The 19,835-nt window shown below is 43.0% G+C and overlaps 2 protein-coding genes across 2 annotated transcripts; both read left to right on the top strand.

Annotated features, from left to right (window-relative positions):
* Positions 1–386: 386 nt before the first annotated feature.
* On the top strand, positions 387–4,561 carry LOC146712678 (uncharacterized). Its single transcript, XM_085452206.1, has 8 exons — positions 387–575; positions 1,038–1,212; positions 2,284–2,325; positions 2,405–2,671; positions 2,755–3,005; positions 3,059–3,254; positions 3,829–3,954; positions 4,077–4,561. Exons 2-8 carry the CDS (start codon positions 1,182–1,184, stop codon positions 4,079–4,081), a joined length of 918 nt encoding a protein of 305 aa, XP_085308332.1. The 5' UTR covers positions 387–575; positions 1,038–1,181; the 3' UTR covers positions 4,082–4,561.
* Positions 4,562–12,334: 7,773 nt separating this feature from the next.
* On the top strand, positions 12,335–19,617 carry LOC146712679 (E3 ubiquitin-protein ligase TRIM21-like). Its single transcript, XM_085452129.1, has 2 exons — positions 12,335–12,524; positions 16,722–19,617. Exons 1-2 carry the CDS (start codon positions 12,486–12,488, stop codon positions 18,399–18,401), a joined length of 1,719 nt encoding a protein of 572 aa, XP_085308255.1. The 5' UTR covers positions 12,335–12,485; the 3' UTR covers positions 18,402–19,617.
* The last annotated feature ends 218 nt before the right edge of the window (positions 19,618–19,835 follow it).

Genomic DNA, 19,835 nt, shown 5'->3' on the forward strand with positions numbered 1-19,835 from the left:
GAACTGAACAACAACCTCTCCATTGGAGCCAATAATAAAAACATGAATAACAATAAGCTTTATTTGGGGCTCTGATCTGAGGATGTAACATCATTTGTAATGTGGGTCTCAACAAGCTCAAGGAACGCTTTAAAAGTAGCCATTAATATGGTAAAATCACAGGTAGCCAGATTTCCTGATGTTGTATCTCCATTAACAGGTCACGGCATTTCGCTCTCGAGGCAGCCAGTGCCCTCCCTGCAGTCCCAAAAGGTTGATTCGGTTCATCTTGACGCACACCTGTGTGCACTTATATTCAAAAGGTTTTTCCGTGTAAAGATCTGATAGTGGGTGTGGGGAGTCATAGATTCTGCCCCCCCAAGGACCACCGGATGGGCGGATGCTCCACCCTCTTTGAAAGAGCTGAGGAGATGCCTATATGGGATGTCACCCAGCAGCCACAGTGCAGAAGTCAGAGAGGGCCGGCAGCCAGCTGCACCAGAGCAGACCGAGGTTTGAGGGCCCTCCACCCCCCAAAGTAGCCTGACGGAGTCACGGATGCCAGGCCCTGCCAAGCAGCCGCCGGGAGTGAGCCAGTATGTGAGACCTGACTTGACACATAGACATAGACAAACATGCACACACAGACACAAACATACACCACCCTCATACACACATATACAAATATTCAGCACTCACCCAGTGTGGAGACAAGATGAACCCACACTCCCCAAACACACTCTGAACCCCAAGTCCATTTCTTTTAGGGGAGAAATGTTTGATTTTGGGGTGGGGATAAATTTCATGATACATGATCACATGGTCAAATATTTTTAGACGTTTGGCTCCTCCCACGGGATGGTGTGCATCTTTCTCTGCTTTCTCTGAGATGTGAGTATGGATATGTGTGTGTTGACTGTTGAGGCAGGTGGATGCTGCTGATTGCTGGTTTGAAAGAGTTCCTAAGTGTTGATTGGATGATTGGATGTACAGCAGCTTCTTAAACCCCAGCTCACAGCCACCTCCGCCCTCTACTTCCCTCCTCTGTACCAAATAAGGAGCCAGCTTTGATCCAAATCAGCTAACTGCGCATCACCAGCTCTTCCTCGTCCTCGCTGTCCAGAAGCAGCAGCGTGATGATCTTGACAGGGAAGTGGTGAAGCTGAAGGTGTCACTCTGCTGCCAGTCGTCGTCCCGACAACATGAAGACTTCATCTGTGTCTCTGCTCCTCGGTGAGTCAAACGCTGAAATCCTTCACTCACTCATAGCGTTCATTTATCTTATAACACAGTAACAGAGTGTGTGCTGGATGCTCTCACTGACTGACTCTAAAATGAAATCTCTTCAGGTCTGTCCAAAGTCTGAAGTTACGTTTATGCGAGAAGAAGAGTTCACTCTTCTTCTTTAGTGTTTTTGTTGTTTTAAAGTTCAGATCCATCGTGTGTTCTGGACTCAGAGAGTTGGACCTTCATATCCAGTTTGTTGTCTGTAACATGTTGACTTGTAGAGAAGTCAGGCAACCTCTTTTTTTTATCGAAGATCAATTTTCATTCAGGAAACCACAGCTGCTAGCTGCAGGTACCACATGCTCCTCTGGTCTGTTATGTAGTCTTCACTTCCACTATAGAGAGCAAACTTTCCTTCATGTGGACTCTAATGAAAGGACTGGAGACTGTTTTTTGTCATTTACCTTACTTTTGTGTATTTTGTTATTTTTCTCATGATGAGCTTCAAACAGAAGCAAACTGGGACTCAAACCTGTGAATAAAGATCAATGAAGCAGCTTCTCCAGGTTTTTATTCAGCAGCTGATGCTGAATAAACAACTAACCCTTATCCCATGGCTTTGGTTTATAAGTTCTGACTGTTTAATCCTGAGAATGCTTTTCTTGCCTGCTGTACCCCTTACTCTTTTATTCCCCATTGCCCATCCACCCCAAACTGCTGAGTCTTCATGAAGCCTGAGTGGGGAGCAGTTTCTCTTCTGCTGCCAATAATCAACAATTCCCCAAAATCTGCTTAGTTTGGGAAATATTTAGGTGCAGGGTGTTAGATTGTCAAAACACATATGACGCCCACCTCATTCAGACCAAGTGTACCAACATAGTTTCGTCAGCATGTGTTAAAACTGAGCTGGCGCTTTGTGTGATGTTTATAAGTCTAAATGTACTTTTAAAACCTAAACAGAACCTTCAAAGCGAATTAAAGGTCTCCCCCCTTTAATGTGATGTTTTTGGAACAAGACCAGATTGAAACAGGTTCATTGACCTCTGACCTTCAGTGACCTCTGACCTCCTGTTGCAGGTGTGTGTGTGCTGCTGCTGTCTGCACTGACTGTTTGTGCAGGTGAGTAGATGAAGTGCACCATGGTCCAGGACAAACACTGAGTGTAAACACTGATAGAAACTGTCCGTCTGTCCTCCAGTCTCTCTGAGCGTCAGTCCAAACCTTCAGCAGTTCTTCACAACAGCCTCAGTGTCTCTGACATGTGACGGTCAGCTGGGCTCTGATGGATGGACGGTGAAGAGGGACACAGGAAGTGGGACTGAGTCATGTGGAGCAGGTGGGCGGGGCTTCGGGAGGTTCAATGGTCCATCCTGTTTTTTTGATGAGTTCAGCCCAGTCAGTGGAGTTTACTGGTGTGAAGGTGAAGCTGGAGAGAAGAGTGAAGAAGTCAACATCACTGTATCAGGTAATGAAGTCATTCATTTAATCATCAGACTAACAGCAGACTGTTGTACCACCTCTACATCACTCTGTGGGTCTTTTCTTCAGATAAAGAAGTGATTTTGGAGATCCCTGCACTTCCTGTGAGGACAGGAAGTGATGTCACACTATGCTGTAAAAACAAAATTAGTGGCACAGCTGCAGCTTATTTCTACTTTAATGGACGTCCTGTTGGACCTAAATCAGAGCACATAATCACCATTAACGTGCAGCAGTCTGATGAAGGTCTCTACTGGTGTTCTACTGAGGAGTTTGGATCATCTCCTCAGAGCTTTCTGAGGGTCAGAGGTCAGAACACTGTTTCCTCTTAAAGCTTAAACCTGTTGAGCTGATAACAAACTGAATGACCCAGCTTCATATCTTTCCTGCAGATCCTACTACACCAACACCATCAACAACAAAAACATCAGCAAACATCCATATCTCCTGTTCTCCTCCTCCTCTTCCTAATCCCTCCTTCATCATCCCAGTCATAGTTACTTTAGGTTCTCTGGTCCTTGTGGTTCTGGTTTTGGTTCTAGTTCAGCTTCTTTGGAAGAAACGCACAGGTATGATATCCGTCTGACCCACCTGGGCTCTTTTGGTTCAAGCAGCAAATTAAAATATTTTGAAATTTCACTTGAGAAAATCTGAGGGACTTTCCTGTCTGCATTTATTTTGTAGAGCACTGGGTCCCAACATCTTTAGACTGATGCATTCCCATGGCCCAATTGAAAAGTTTTAAAAGTTCTGGAAGTGGGTCCATAAAAATGAAAAGTATTACTGATATAAACTTGGCTTATCTCTCATCCAAAGTCACGTCCAGACAGCTTCCATCAGGGTTTCAATTTTAGGATCGCTCCCTAGAAATTAGATTCAGACTAAAACCCCACAGACACAAACACCAGTTTGGGTTGTTTTTCCCGATTGGCTGTCACTTGTTAAGGTGGTATGATACAGGAACAGTTTTCTGTGGTCTCATCACTCTGATGCTGCCATCATGGCTCTGCTTAATCCATAATCAACGAGTCTTTGCTCCTGAATCCTGTACCTGTAACATCAGACTGTCTATGAAAGTCTTCTAAACATCCTACAGCAGTGAAGTGATCACCAACGTTCATTCACAACACATCATTTCTGCAGGGAGACACCAGCCAGCCTCTACAAATGATGTCGCATATGCCGAGGTCACCATTAGAGAGTCAGCCAATAAGATGTCAGTCATCCAACCAGAAGGGATTTACTCCAGCCTGAGCATAAACACTACAGGTACACATTCTAGCAGGTGACATAAATGAGCGATAAAAGCAAGAGAAATTGAGAGTTGAAGAAGATGAGACTTTTTTTCTCCTCTTCATGCTGCCATGTGTATTTGACCTCTGTCTCTACAGGTTAAAAGAAGAGAAAACCAAGTGGTACCAAAGACCAACAGCTGGAGGAGGAACACTTCCAGAAATGACTGTCAATGAACACAGTTCACCACACCACCTATTCCAGGAGCGCAGCTTCATAGTAGGAGAGTCAGGTGCTGAACTGGCCTGCCTGCAGTCCTGATCTTTCATCAATGAAAACATCTGGAGCATCATGAAACCAGAAGCAGGACAAAGAACAGCCAGGACTGCTGGGCGGCTAAAACCCTCCATCAGACACGGATGGAGCAACATCCCACTCCCAAAAAGTCCAAAAGCTGCTGTCCTCAGTTCACAGACATTTCCAGAATGATGTTAAAAGGCGAGGCTGTACAGGAGCATTACAAAATTACACTTCTGATATGTGTTTGGTTTTCTGTCTTTGAGAGAATATGAGACTTGAAAATCATTGGATTCTGTTTTTATTTGTTTTAAACAGCATCACTACTTTGAGGTCGTAACATGTGGTCATGGAAAAAATATTTTTACCTCAACTATATCAAAAGTTTTGAAAGTGGGACAGGAACGCAGGATCCACAGCAGGTCTGCAGCTCTGTCGCTAGTTTCCTGTTTTACAGTTAATGTTGTCACTGGTTTCCACTAAACCTTTACTGTGGTCTCTGTGGTCGAGTCACTGTTTGAAAAATGTGACAGTGACAGTGTCAGACAGCCGTGGCACTGATCCTGCTGCTTCAACAGATCGCTGCATTGGAAGAATGTGATTGGTACATAGTGTGAGTCAGTTCAGGTTAGTATGAACGTCTGCCCTTTTCCAAAATAAATGTGGGAAATTTTCTTTATCCATGTGTGTTTGGTGAAAAATAAAGTTGACAAGTCGCTCAGAGAGAGATCAAAGATGAGGTTAGGCCACCTTTTGGATTCCACACGAGGAGCTGATGAAGATGCAGAGTCACCAAAGTGACGGGAGAAAGTTCTCCTGTGTGAGACACAGCAGTCACATCAAAAGCAGATAAATGGTGAAGTCACCTGAGTCAGTAGCTGTTTTTCCCCAGAGTCGAGCGTTCATTCACCCACATCAAAACAGGTGCTGCTGGTGTGGTTAACTGATGAGAGAAGCTGAAGTCTCTGCGTGACAGGGCTTCCTTGTTGACACCAGTGGGAAATGATCAAAGGTAAAACAACCGGTGTGATAAACCACGAAGTGTTTTATGTGTTTAAGTTCAGTTTAACTGCTGTTCGAACGTTGTGGACTGTTTCCCGCCATGAAGAAAGAAAAGATAAACAGTGTCTGACAGAACATGAGAGTGTGCTGAACTGGATCAAATTATTACTGAGAATGAAATACCATGACCTCATGAACTACAGTAAACTAAGAATGATGATGATGAGTAGAAGGAAGAAGACGACCCACAAACTCCCTCCTCAAATGCCTGTCTCCTCAAGGTCAGCTTTGTTTCACTCAGCAGTTCCACCTCAACAACGCTGTGTGGTTCAGTCAAATTTTCCCGTATCAGTTATAGTTTCCCTGCTTTCTTTCTTTCTGGTTGTTTCTGCCCTCCCGTGACCATCCTAGAGCCTGTCTCTCTGCCTGTTCCTGCTCACAGAGAGGCTTGTACCCTGCCTTCCCCTGCACCCTTTCCAGTTCCCTGAATGGTGGTCGCTGTGGTCCAGTCAGTCCCAGTTGCCTAGAGCAGCTAGGGCTCCGCTTGTCCCTGCAACCATATCAGTTCCTCAGGTAGCAACAGCTAGTGTCCAGCTGTCACCTGCTCCCAGCGTGAGGACATCCAAGGCCCAGTCCACCTTTGCACCCTGGCTGGTGTCCAACTACTTCCCATGCCTGTCCCTACTCCTAGGGTGACAGTGGCCAAGACACAACCTATCCTTGCACTCGCACCCATTCCTTGGATTGGGACAGCTGTTCAGCCAATCCCTTCAGCAGTACCTGTTCTAAGCGCTCAACGAATCTTAGTACACCATGGAAGCACAAGCAACAGGGGCGGGGGTAAGCCGGTGTAGACAGCACATCTGGTCCTGTAGCATGCGCTGGGCCCAGATCTGCCCCCTGACCTCGGCCTTGGAGATAAGCATGCAGAGGTGTTTGGGGTGCAAAGGATGGGAACGAAGATTCTAAACACAGTCTGTTATCATGGAGAAAGGTCTTGTTGTCCAGCTCCAGCCTTGAGGCCAAAGCTGGCGCCAATGTGGTAGGCGCATGAGATGGTAGTGATTTTCCTTTAGTGCAAAAACTGCATGCCAATTTTACAGTTGCTCTAGATGTCCGTCACTGGTCTCTCAATCTCCAAGATGTTATTACTATTATTATTATCTTGTTATTACTATTACTAAGCTCTTTTTAGCGGCTATTTGACCACAAACAGCTGGTGCAGTTTTGCTAGATTAACCCAATGATTTAAAATCATGGTTGACATTAAATATTTTGCATGTAAATGATCAAAGAACGTAGATTTTACGATTTGAGCCCCGTTATTATCTTTAGGGTGACCTTAGCCATTTGGAAAACTCCAGAACTTCCTGATTAAAAAATTTGCAAGTGATTTCTTTCATGGCAGTTTTTCATTTGTGAAACAAATCAATTCCGTTGTAAAAGCCAACTTCTTCCAGCTCAGGGCAAAAAATAAGAACATTTTGTAATCTGCTGACTTTAGAAAGTTATTCATGCATTTATTTAATCCAGGCTTGATTACTGTGATAGTCTTTATTTTGGTATCAGCCAGGCTCTGCTCTCTCATCTTCAGCTTGTTCAGAATGCTGAATCCCAGTGGGATAAGGTAGAGATTTCCTGTCCTCTGTTGATTTCCCCTCCACGATATTCATTTGATCTTAATGCGCCTTGCTGCTGCATTTATGGCTGTCCATGAAGGATTCGCGAGAACCATCCTTCAAATCTGGGGAGACAGAGGACGCATTTGTGGGCCACATTTGGAGGAGCCTTCAAATATGAACAACCTTCATCGCCTCACTGTGACGTATTCGGCCTACAAATACGGCCTCTGAATTTGGCAACAGCCAAAGACTATGTGACTGTAACATTAAATTAACAGTGTCTTTAAATGACCTTTGACCTTTAGTGACCTCTGACCTTCAGTGACCTCTGACCTCCTGTTGCAGGTGTGTGTGTGCTGCTGCTGTCTGCACTGCAGGTGAGTTGATGAAGTGAACCATGGTCCAGGACAAACACTGAGTGTAAACACTGAAGTGCTTCACTCATCTGTCACAGATAGACACACTAACAGAGTGTGAGCTCTCACTGACTGACTCTCAAATCAAATCTGTTCAGGTCTGTCCACAGTTTCATGTGTTGTTTAGGCGACAGGAAGAGTTCACTCATCTTCTTTTGTGTTTTGGTTTTATTTGATATTTGTTTGTCATGTTGTGAAGAGGAAATCAAGTAGAGATGTTTTCAGTTTCTGTAACATGATGGTTTGTATAGATATCAGCCAACAATCATCAGATATCAGCTTTCACTCAGGAAACCACAGCTGCTAGCTGCATGTACTAAATGTTTGTCTGACCGGCCTTTGTTGTATAGTCTTCACTTCCTCTTCTGTTTACAAATTTTCCATCATGTCAACTGAGTCAAATTTAATTTCTCTCAGAGTTTGTATGCTTTGTTACTTTCTGATGATGAGCTTCAAATATGAGCAAAGTGAGACTCAAACAGGACGTAAACCTGCAAATAGAATCCATGAAACAGCTTTTTCACACTGTTCATCCCACAGCTGAGGTGGAATAAACATCTAACCTTCAAGAATGTGCTTTTTTATTTTGCAAGACCTGCCTGCAGTACCTTTACTGTCCACTTACCCAAAGCTGCTGAGAGCCTGAGTGGGGAGCATCAACTCAAACAAACAACAAATCAGTGGAGTTTACTGGTGTGTCATTCCGTTACAATCGAGGTGAGTGGCTGCAAATTTCCACCAGGTTCTTGAACCTCTTTCATATCCGCCCCAAGCAGGTCCATAATCTCTTCATCTGCTCCACTCACCTGGAGCTGATTTTTGGCAATCAGGCTGGAGATATTTAAGCCTCACACTGACGTTCCTTCTCCACCAGTTAGTCAGCTACTCCATGTTGGAGCTGGCTTTTATGTCCCTTGTTCTCGTGTGCCTTAGTTTTCCACGTCTCTTACTCTACCTTAAGCTCATCCCTTGGACCTCGAACAACTTACCTTCACTCTGGAAATCTCTCCGTGCCTCACCGGCCTGCCATCCCGCTCCATCCAAACCTGTGGAACGTAGATCAGCCAGCTCACACCATCCAACTCACCTGGACTCACACTGCCCCTCCCTCAAAGCGTTTTTCACTCCAACTCCCAGTGAGCTATAAATACAGCTAAACTTACCCTCTCCAGTGTTTCCCCTTCTTCTAACTCCGTTCTCCTGACAGCTAGACCTAAGCTGTCACGCTCCAGTTACCCTTCCAGCCCAATTTCCGCTTTTGGTCCACAACCACGTTACCAGGTTTCTCACGCCAAGTCACTGTTGCATTCTGTGTGGCTGTTTTCTGCTACTGCCAAGTGTTAACCTGTGCTAGACCAATAAATGTTGTTAAACCCTGCTTCTCCTCCAGGGTTCTGCTCAGTTCTGGCCCTCATGACACGTTCATTTAATCATCAGAATAACAGCACGCTGTTTTAATTTTTATATAAAGAAAGGATCCTGACATCCTGACACTTCCTGAAAAGACAGGAAGTGATGTCACTCTACGCTGCAAAGACAAAACTGGTGGCATAGTCACTGCTTATTTCTACTTTAATGGACAACTAACCAAAACAGCATCATGATTAATGTGCAGCAGTCTGATGAAGGTCTCTGCAAAGAGGTCATTAAGAGTAACTGTGTCTGTTTCTACATTGAAACTGTGACACTAACCTCTGTCCTGAAGGTCATTGACTGAATATTGATCATGTGAGTCATCACACGAGCAGAGGTGTGAATACAGGCGTAGGTCATTACAGGTGAACAGGTGAAGCCTCCATGAGACATTGATCTCAAGACTACTGAAAAACGTGATCTTCTTCACAGTGCTGCTTCAGCTCACTGACGTTTATCTACGTTATGCACAGCTCTCTGAAATCCCACCAACACATTTCATTCAATGTTAGGGTCTCGGCTTTGGACTATCACAGCACCTCAATTTCAAAAATGGACAAATGAACAAAAGCATTTTGTTCTCAGACATTCAGACTGTCTCTAAACATTCTCAGTAAAAAAAATTACAAATAATCTGAGTTCAGAAACTCAAACTCAGTCCTTCACTCACTCATACACAACAACACTGACGTCGCCACACAGGTGAGAACGAAGGTAGGCTGGGCGTACCTGTATGTGGACTAACCACAGAGGTCCAGAGAATCATGAACAAATGAATTCATCTTTAGAAAGTGAACAAATCCTGACTGTGGTTTGTATTTATGCACCAAACAACAGTTGAGAGCAGCCAGTCTGTTGGGGGTCACTGGGTGGGGTACTCAAGGGTTCTTCATCCAGTGAATCTTTGGAGACTTTAGAGCTCATGTGGACAATGACAGTGAGACCTGGGTGGCGTGACTGGGCACATCATGCGAAGGCCCAGGTCTTTGGGGCCTACAGACACCACAAAAGAAGAAGATCAAATGGAAAATGAATGATGGAAACTGAGGTCAGAGCTGCAGACTTGCTGGTGAGGAGAGGTAATGATCTTCAGGCAAGTCAAGCGCTGTTCAGTCCTCTCCTCATCTTCCTCATGCTCCTTTGTATATTCCATGTAGCATTAAAGGCACAAATGAGTTTAAACAGGTAAAGTCAGGTAAATGGATCCTGGTTATTGATTCAAAGTGACTAAAGTCAGTAAAGTCAGTAAATGTTTAGGCTTTATTGTGTCAGTCAGACAAACATTAACAGTAACCTGTCTCTTCTATCAGACACAGAGATGAGTGATGACATCAGAAATAAACCTGAGTGCAAACAAAGGGAAATGTTTCTTCTGTGAGCTGTGTGACGTTAGCACTGACCAGCAGAGGGCGCCGGAGTCACATGATTGAAAATAAAGGCATAAATTGTCCAAAATTAACTTTCTTTATTTCTGTTCCCTTTATGTGTCTCCTTTCATCTTGCCTCCTTGTCTCCTCCCTCCTTCCACCATGTCTTCCCCACTCTCACATTCTTACTTCTCCAGTCTCATTGTTCCTTCCTCCTCTATGTATGTCTCCTTCATCGCTTCTTTACTCTTTTTACCCTTCTCTTCTTTCACTTTATCTCCTGCCTCCTCCTATGTTGCCTCTATCTTCTTGTCTCAAAGTTTCCTTCATCCTTCACTCCTCCTTCGTTGCCTACTCTCTCCTTGTCTTATTTATTTCACTCTTCTTTATTTTCTTCTTTTCAGTTTCCTCCTTGTCTCTCATTGGGTCATGCCTCCCTGTCTCCTCCTCCCTTGTCTATGAGGATTCGTGAAGGTGAAACATGTTCAACACAAACTGATTCTCCACACACATCTATGGGCTCAAATTGTGGTCATAAATATTTTGTACTTGTAAATCTGACCGACTAGTTGTGAACTGAGTTTTGTAACCTTGTAAACCAAAATATCTAAAACATTTATGTTTGTGCATCTATAGATGCAAATTGGTGTGTGTGCAAAAAAGATTTGGGTTTTTTTGTTTGTTTGTTTTTAAAGAAAGAAAAGAAAAATAATAATAACAATTAACAATAATTATTATTATTGTTACCAGCCTAATAATAATTAGGCTGAAGAACCAACAATTTTAGCCCATAAGAACCATAAGAATGAACTACCTCCAGGACCTGAAGCTCAGTAAAGCACCCCTCCAACAGCCAAACCTATCTGTTCTCTCATTGGATTGTGATTGACATGACGTTAACCAATCAGCTGAAAGGAAGAAAAATTCGGTCAAAATTTGTACTTTGAGGTTGTGTGATCCCCTTACAGTCTGAGCACACCCTTCACTCCCCAATATTTAAATATGGGGACCACTACCCGAGTCAGAGAGTCAAGGGCCCCAGATATGCAACGTTGCAAAGGCCTGTCAACCAAGTGAGCCCTACAACATCGAGAGCCTTCAGGAACTCAGAGTGAATCCCATCCACACTACAGGCTCTGCCACCAACAAGGTGTTTAATTGCCTCATTGATTCCAGACTCACTTCCCTTACAGAAGATCATCTGTGGGATTAGGACAGCTTAAAAAAGTCTTCATACCCCTTGAAAATTTACACATTTTTTCACCTTAAAACCACAAACTTAAATGTTTTTATTTATGTTTTTAGTAATAGGCAGAGGCTAGCCTGTTTGGCACCCTGGGCAAACACTCCATTAAAAAAAGATGATCTGATGTCTTCTCTGCTTAATAAGGTAATTGAAGAAGCTCTGACACATTTTTCTGTATGTTTTTACATAATTCCACCATTTCTGGTTATAGATGCAGAAACTTCATGAAATGAAAAATCTTCCTGATCACAACCTCAGTCTTTTTCTAAATGACTTCTGCATACTATTGTGAATAAAAAATGAAATCTGAGATTTGCGAAACAGTTCTTTCTGTTGTTATTTACATTTTACGAAGGCCCCCAGATCTTGTGTAACTGGGTTTGTAAAGGCAGTTGTTCAAGCTCAGCAGCCTTGCAGTGACAGTCGGTCACGGGACTTTCATAGCGATCTGAAACTGCAGCTTCCCAGTGAGAAGCTTACAGGTAAAGTCACAGGGGTCATAATTTAATAAAAAGATTTACTCAATCTAGCCTTCCCTAGTTATTGTCTGTATCCTGTAAATGTTCTTTTATGTAGTTTTAATTATTTTATTTTATTGTTAAATAATCTCCTAGTCGAGTTGTGTTTGTATTTTCTTTTACATATTTTCACTGCACTGCAGCAAATTAGTGCGCTCCACCTGTTGGTGTATTTATTGGCTTTTAATGTTTCCCTCCTATAAATGATCGTATTACTGTAAAACACTTTGGGGTACTGCTGGTTTTAAATGTGCTATATAAATAAAGTTGTATTCTCTTTGTTATTTCCTGTTCTCAGAAGGAGCATTGAGCTGTTCATAGACTGCATAAACTGCAGTATTAGCAAACTGCACATATAATTTATGTCCACTCAGGACTGTATGCTTGTCTTTTCACGTTCATATGTATATTTATATTTAGTCCCATGTCTCTGTATTAATCTGTTTATCTTAATAGTTTTGTTATCATATCTCTGTTTCTACACTCATTTTATATGTTGTTTCTTGTATATTTGCTGCTATGATAACTCAGTTTCCCTCTGAGATCAATAAAGTTTCTCTGATTCTGATGAAGACGAGTGTATTAGAAACAGCTCGTCCTTGTGGAGAAGCAGCAGCGTGACGAGCTGATGATGTTAACAGGGAAGTGGTGAAGCTGAAGGTATCACTCTGCTGTCGGTCTCCAACATGACAACATGCCGACTTCATCTGTCGCTCTGCTCCTCGGTGAGTCAAACCCTCCCTTCTTCAATTCTTTATCACAGCTCCAACACACACTAAAGGTCAAAGGTAAAGAGCCTATTTTCAGCAGCTGGAAGCTCTCGCTGATAGTTTCTCTCACATGAAATCTGTTCAGATCTGTTGGTTTTGTTTTCCTTAGTGAGAAGAAGTGATCACTACTTCTTTTGTTTATCTAAGGCTGGTTGTATCTGATATTTGTTTGTGTGTTTGGACACAAATCAAGTAGTGTATTTCCTGTAAGCACCTCATATTTAACTCGAGTGTATGAAGATACAGCAAATGACAGAAAACTGTGTCAACTGCATAAACTCTTTAAAATTTAGAAGTTTAACTCTGCGTTTCTCTGTAATCTGGACTGACTCACAGAGCTGAAGCTTCATGTCGTGTCTGTAAGAGAGGAAAGTGACCTGTTTTCATCAAACATTAACCTTTACTCAGGAAACCACGGCTCCTAGCTGCATGTACCACATGTTCTCCTTATCTGCCTGTTGTAATCATCACTTCCTCTGTTCAGACCAGATTGACTGAGTCTAACTAAATGACTGAAGATAGTTGGTTTTTCAGAATTAACGTCGGATTTTCCTCATTTTCTGTATGCTTTGTTAAATTTCTGATGGCGATTTAGACGAGCGGGACTCAAACGACTGTAATGTTTACTAAACAGATTTTTCAGGTCGCTCACTCAGCAGCTGATATTGCCAAAGTCGCCTAACTTTAATCCAGTGATCTCGGTGGTTTGATGGTTCATTAACTCTGATTGCTTTTTAAAATGTCTCTGTTTTACTTAGCCAGTAAGAGCTGATTGGGCCTAACCTACCTTCGCCAGCACTGGCTATGGGAACCTGCTAATGTTGGGTTTAATGTTGTGATTAGTAAAATCTGTAGTTTTTTACTTACTGAACAACTACTTAGAAACCTGCAGACGTATCAATACAAAAGAATTAGGGCCTGCAAAACAAGCAGGTCAACCCCAGCAGTTTTAACTGGTCCTGATATAAAACTGCTAGGACAGGTTACTCTCTCCTGGGAAGTTGGCTGCAGCCATGCGGATTTCTGAATGGAAGAGATCCATGTACACGCCGATTTTTTTAATCATCCAATGCATTAAAAAACAATAGTCATAAATAAAGTGTTTTGGCTTGTGATTCCTAAATAAACACACTAACACTAGCTACACGTTTTTAAAGGGTGCAAATCCAAGTCTCCTATTCAGTGACTCTGGTCTCCAGAGCTGAAAATAGGTTTGAGGTTCTTTTGAGAATTCTGAAGTTGGTTTAGTCTAAAATGCCTGAGTTGAGAGCAGGTTCGTGTAATTTGAGAATTTCTACCTAAAAAGAAATTAAAAGGAAAAATAGACCATTTTCCATCCCCAATATTTGAATCCAGAGAACAAGAGCAATAGAATAAACAACATCACAATGATATATGGGAATATAACAGTTAATACTAAATGTTAAACATTATTGTGAAGCACATAAGATCAACAGAACACAGTGTGCTTTGAGGTAGGAGCCAAAAAGGGTGTAGTTTGTGGGTGCGATCACCCGTGTGTACACCTGTGAGCATGGACGCGCTTGTTTTTAAAAGGTTCCTTCATGTAATGATCTGCTAGAGGGTGTGGGGGGGCCACAGCCCCGTCCTCCAGGGCATGAAGCAGGTATGGAGGAGATAAAAAAAAAAAAAAGAAAGAGCTGAGGAGAGTCCCAGATGAGGGTTCACTCAGCAGCCGCGGAGCAGAAGCCAGGGGGAGTTGCAGTGACGCGCCCGTGAGCTCTGCCGGCAGCCAGCTGTGCCTGAGTGACCGAGTCCCAGGCCGAGAGGCCCGAGCGAGCCCCAGGCTCCAGGCCCCGATAAGCACCCACCAAGGAGTGAGCCGGTGTGTACCTGGACGCCCATCCCCGGACACAAAGAACCACCAACGCACTGATGTCTGAGGGCGTCCGCCACCGGATATGAACTTTTTTCAAGACAGTGAATCTTGAAACCAGAGAAAAAATAGAGAATTTTAACTTGTTCCATTGGCAGATTTTTTTCACTTATTTCAAGCTAAAATATTTATTAGAATTCAAATTTAGACAGAAACAAAGTGAATAATATTATTTTATTATCACGTTGATGCAGCACATGGTTCAGTTAGCTTTGTATAAACACGTGTTAGAAATGTTCTTCAATCAGCTCTTTTTACTCTCATTTCACAGCCAGTACTTTTTACTTTTACTTGAGTAAAGAAGTTGAATTAGTACTTGGAGTATTTTTAACAGTAGTACTTCTACTTCAGTACACACTGTGTGTACTTTTACCACCTGTGTCTGAGACCTCCTTCAGGGTCCACCTGAAGCTCTCAGTCTGCTGTGGAAAAAGGAAATCCAGGTGAGTTTCTCCTGATCACCTGAGGCCGTCATTACTGTTTGAACTTTACCCACACACCACTCCTCACTCCTCCCACCCGCTGCACACAGTCACTGAGTACAGACCGGCTGATTCCTGTAAAGGGAGAGGCAAGAAGAGGCGGAGCAACAGCTGAAAAACAAGAAGCTCAACGTCATTTTGCAGAAGTGAAAGTGTGAGAGAGCAGCAGCAGAGCTGCAGTCGAGTCCTGTTTGTCTCTAAAAGAAGATTCACTGGAGTCCATCAGGTTTCTCTCAGCAACAGTGGTGAGTGCAGCTGATCACACTTCCTGCTTCTACACAAATCTTCACTCTGTTCACTTCATCAGGGTCTAGAGCGCCACCTCATTCCTCCATGGTGCCACTTAGGCTACGTCCACACTAGTGTTTTCAGTCGTTTTCACAGAGTTGTGCGTCCACATTAAGACGGCTGAAAACGCTTACGTTCCAGTCCTGCGCATGCGTGAAACGCAAGATGATTCGACCGGTCTCATTTCTGTCTGCCGCTTATTCACTTTCCGGCTGTTTGAAACGTCGCAGCAGAGGTGGAGGAAAAGCACCGAGTTTTAAAATGGACTAACAGTGAGGTGGAGTTGTTGCTGCGAGTAACACAAAAGTACAAAGTTGCAAAACCGAGAGAGAAATAAAGAATTTGAAGAAAAGCTCTGTGGAGAGAGAGCGGCCTGACCAGTTTCTCTGACTATGATACTGTAAAGCTGACAACATGATGCATTTACTGTGGTGAGTGTGCAAAGTCCATGGCAGGTGTTGTGCCGAGGTAGGGATCCCCAACAGGATCTGTTTCCCTGCGTCAGGAACATCGGCTGGGCAGGGAAAGCGGACCCAACGCACTCCGCCTCCATCACGACCAACTAGACGTGGAAGGAGTGATGTTTTAGTGACAACATGAAAGATGAGTGTGACCGTTCAGTTTGTGGGTTACAACAGAAAATTATACATTTATTGTTCTCGTGTGTTATCGGACGGGATCGTTTTAACAAACCGAGGACATTTTCCTGATAATTATCTGTATCCTCCTGTAACTTTACTGTTTAAAGAGCTAAAACCTCCAACATTTCAGGATCAATAAGTCCTTATAAGACGTGTTTGTGAGCTAAAAATCAAGAATGTGGGATACTGTTTGTCTGTGTCAGCCAAACAACTTCACATCTTTGTAACGACTGTTAAAAAGATGTTCATCCTGTTGATCCTGTTCATCTGGACGCTGCACTGTACAGCAGACACGACGTTGTTCAGTTTGTGTTTCAGATGAACCAGTTTGTGTCTGAGTGTGTTGCTGGGTCTCCACCAGTTACTCTGACAACTGAAGGTTCAAGATTTTTATTTTGACATTTGCACACAGGACCAACAGTCCATGCACAGTGGAATACTTGTGCAGAGCTTTCCAAGTCAAATCACACTTTAACAATATAAAGACAGAAAAAGCAGGAGGATAGAAATGAAGTCCGGAGTAGGGTAGTCGTACTATTTTCTATATACAAAGAAAAAGAAGAAAATGTACAGAGAGTGTGTAGTTCTCTACCTCTTATCACACTCACAGTGTTGCACATTCGTTCCACAGATCTGTTTCACAAGTCTGTTGTGAGTGTATTGCCCGATGGTCAGTGAACCGATGATACATTCAAAGTGAGGTTAAGTAGTGCTGTGTTATTTTAAAGAAGTCCAGACGCTTTTCTCTCCAAGCTCCTCAGACTACTGACGCTTGTTTCTCTCTTTGTAAAAATGAAATTTAAAGTGAATTTTGAATCAAATGTTTCTCTTCTTTCTCCCTCAGAGTGCAGACATGTCTGCTGCCAGCAATCTGCGATCTGAAGATCAGTTTCTGTGCTCCATCTGTCTGGATGTGTTCACTGATCCAGTCACTACATCATGTGGACACAACTTCTGCAAAACCTGCATCAGTCAGCACTGGGACATGAATGTCATCTGTCAGTGTCCCATGTGTAAAGAGACTTTCTACACTCGACCTCAGCTGAGGGTCAACACCTTCATGTCTGAGATGGTTGCTCAGTTCAGACGTGAAGCTCAGCAGAAAGCCAGCAGCAGCAGCTCAGAGCAACAAGCTGCCAAACCAGGAGAAGTTCCCTGTGACGTCTGCACTGGAACCAGACTGAAGGCCCTGAAGTCCTGCCTGGTGTGTCAGACCTCCTACTGTCAGACTCACCTGGAGCCTCATCTGACACTGAAACGTCTGAAAAGACATCAGCTGGTTGATGCTGTGGAGAACCTGGAAGGCAGGATGTGCACGAAGCACGATAACCTTCTGCAGCTGTTCTGTAAGACCGACCAGACATGTGTCTGCATGCTCTGCCCTGTTTTAGAGCACAAGAACCACGAGTTTGTTCCTCTGAGAGAAGAATATGAAGGAAAGAAGGCAGAGCTGGAGAAGACAGAGGCTGAGATTCAGCAGATGATCCAGAAGAGACGACTGAAGATTCAGGAGATCACAGAGTCGGTGAAGATGAGTAAAGATGCTGCAGACAGACAGAAAGCAGAAGGTGTTCAGGTCCTCACGGCTCTGATGGAGTCTGTTGAGAGACGCCTGAAGGAGCTCATGAAGGAGATCGAAGACAAACAGGAAGCTACAGAGAAACAGGCTGAAGGTCTCATCAAAGATCTGGAACAGGAAATCTCTGAGCTGATGGAGAGAAGCTCTGAGGTGGAGCAGCTCTCACGCTCTGAAGACCACCTCCACCTCCTCCAAAGCTTCTCCTCCCTGAAAGCTGCTCCACCCAGCAAGGACTGGACAGAGGTCAGAGTTCATCCACCATCATATGAGGGGACTGTGGGGAGAGCTGTGGCTCAGCTGGAGGAGACAATCAGGAAACTCATGAAGAAGAAGCTGTTTGAGGCTGAGCTGCAGAGGGTGCAGCAGCATGAGGTGGATGTGACTCTGGATCCTGATACAGCTCATCCTTATCTCATCCTGTCTGATGATGGAAAACAAGTTTATCATAGTGATGTGAGGAAGAAACTTCCAAACAACCCAGAGAGATTTTCTCACTATGTTAATGTTTTAGGAGAGCAGAGTTTCTCTTCAGGCAGATTTTACTTTGAGGTTCAGGTTAAAGGAAAGACTGAGTGGACTTTAGGAGTGTCCACAGAGTCGATCAACAGGAAGGGACAAATCACAGTGAGACCTCAGGATGGTTTCTGGACTGTAGTGCTGAGAAATGGAAATGAGTACAAAGCTGGTGCTTACCCTCCAGTCCCCCTCTGTCTCAATCCTGGTCCTGAGAAGGTGGGGGTGTTTGTGGATTATGAGGAGGGTCTGGTCTCCTTTTATGATGTAGGTGCTGCAGCTCTGATCTACTCCTTTACTGGCTGCTCCTTCACTCACAAACTCCACCCATTCTTCAGTCCCTGTAACAATGATGGAGGTAAAAACTCTGCACCTCTGATCATCTGTCCTGTCAATCAAACTGATCAACGACTGATTTTATTGGATGAATGATTGATTTTTCTTGAAGGGAACAAATGAACATATTGAGTGTAAATCCTCTACAGTCTCCATGTTTCTATAGAATCTGATCATCAGGACTCTGATTCACACTTTGATTCTCATGGAGTTTGATTTGAACAGAAGAAAAGTTGAATCAGGAAATGTTCCCACTGATGGAGACTCGAGCTGAAGAGCAAATATCAGAGAACAAATGTCCAAAAGCTTCATTTCCAATAAAGTTTGTTCAATGCTTTGAGTGAATCCAGACTCATGTGTGGCTGTTATACGGAGCATCAGAGTCCAGCTGAGTTATGTTGGATACAAACTGCTTATTTTGGCTCTGTGAGGAGTTTTGTTCACTGAAAACTGATGAGACGGATAATATTCAAAGAACTCTGTAGAGATTCATGCATCCATGTTCTCCACCTGCAGGTGTGGAGGAGAAAGGTGGAGCACAGACTGCTGCATCCTTCCAGTCACATCATTTTGATGATTATATTTGCATGTTGTGATGATTTGGGTTAAAGACAAACAGAGTTGAACGGCTGCAGTCACAGCATGAAGACGATGCTGAAGCTGAGCTGTCAGTGAACATGTTTCACTGTGATTTGATTTGAAGAATAGAAAGTGTGTGTGGCTGCTGACAGCTGCAGTCTCTGCTAGTCTGCATAACACACACACAACTTTCCCCCTGAGGCAACGATGCAGCAACAACACAAAGAACAGCTGCAGACACACACACACTGTTAAAGAACACTTTACTGTTTAAGGCAGAATTCCTCAGTAACAATGATTTGAGTCTACTGTGTCTACTGTGGTTTCCAACATACAATCTACTGAAACATGTTTTTCTTTCTGCCGTACAAACTATTTGATCACAACATCTTTGATTTTTTCCTCCAATCGTTTATTCTGATTATTTTATTTAGTTTAACTAAGAAAAGCTTAAAATTTAACTCTTAACCTGATTTAAACATTTAATTTCTCATTAACTCAGACTTTTAATTTATTTCCTTGTTTAATGTATTATTTCTTTATCCTTGTTTAAGTTTTGCCGATCCTTTCTGTGTAACCTGTTTAATCTGACCTTTGACCCTTTAATTTTAAATTAACAGTACTCTTGTTTTGACCTTTGACCTCTTTATTCCTTATAACCAAAAAAACCCTTTTATCTGATATTTTCACCTTATTGATTGATTATATATATCTATTATATTTTCTCACCTTACCTTATTTTGACCTTTGACCTATGTCCTTGTTAGCCTTGATCTTCCTTCATCAAACGTGAAATTTCTTTCACCTTTGAACTTAAAGCTTAAATCAAACCTTTGTTAAAAAGCTTCTTACCAACTTGTAATTCCAACTCTCTGCATTAAACACGTATCTTATCATATAAACACTGGATCACTGAGAGAACTTTAGGCAGAACCAAATGAAGCAGCTGAC

The sequence above is a fragment of the Copadichromis virginalis genome, linkage group LG3 (genome assembly GCF_057382275.1).
Source record: "Copadichromis virginalis isolate Kocher_CV1m ecotype Utaka linkage group LG3, C_Virginalis_male_GT1.1, whole genome shotgun sequence".
Lineage (NCBI taxonomy): Eukaryota > Metazoa > Chordata > Actinopteri > Cichliformes > Cichlidae > Copadichromis > Copadichromis virginalis.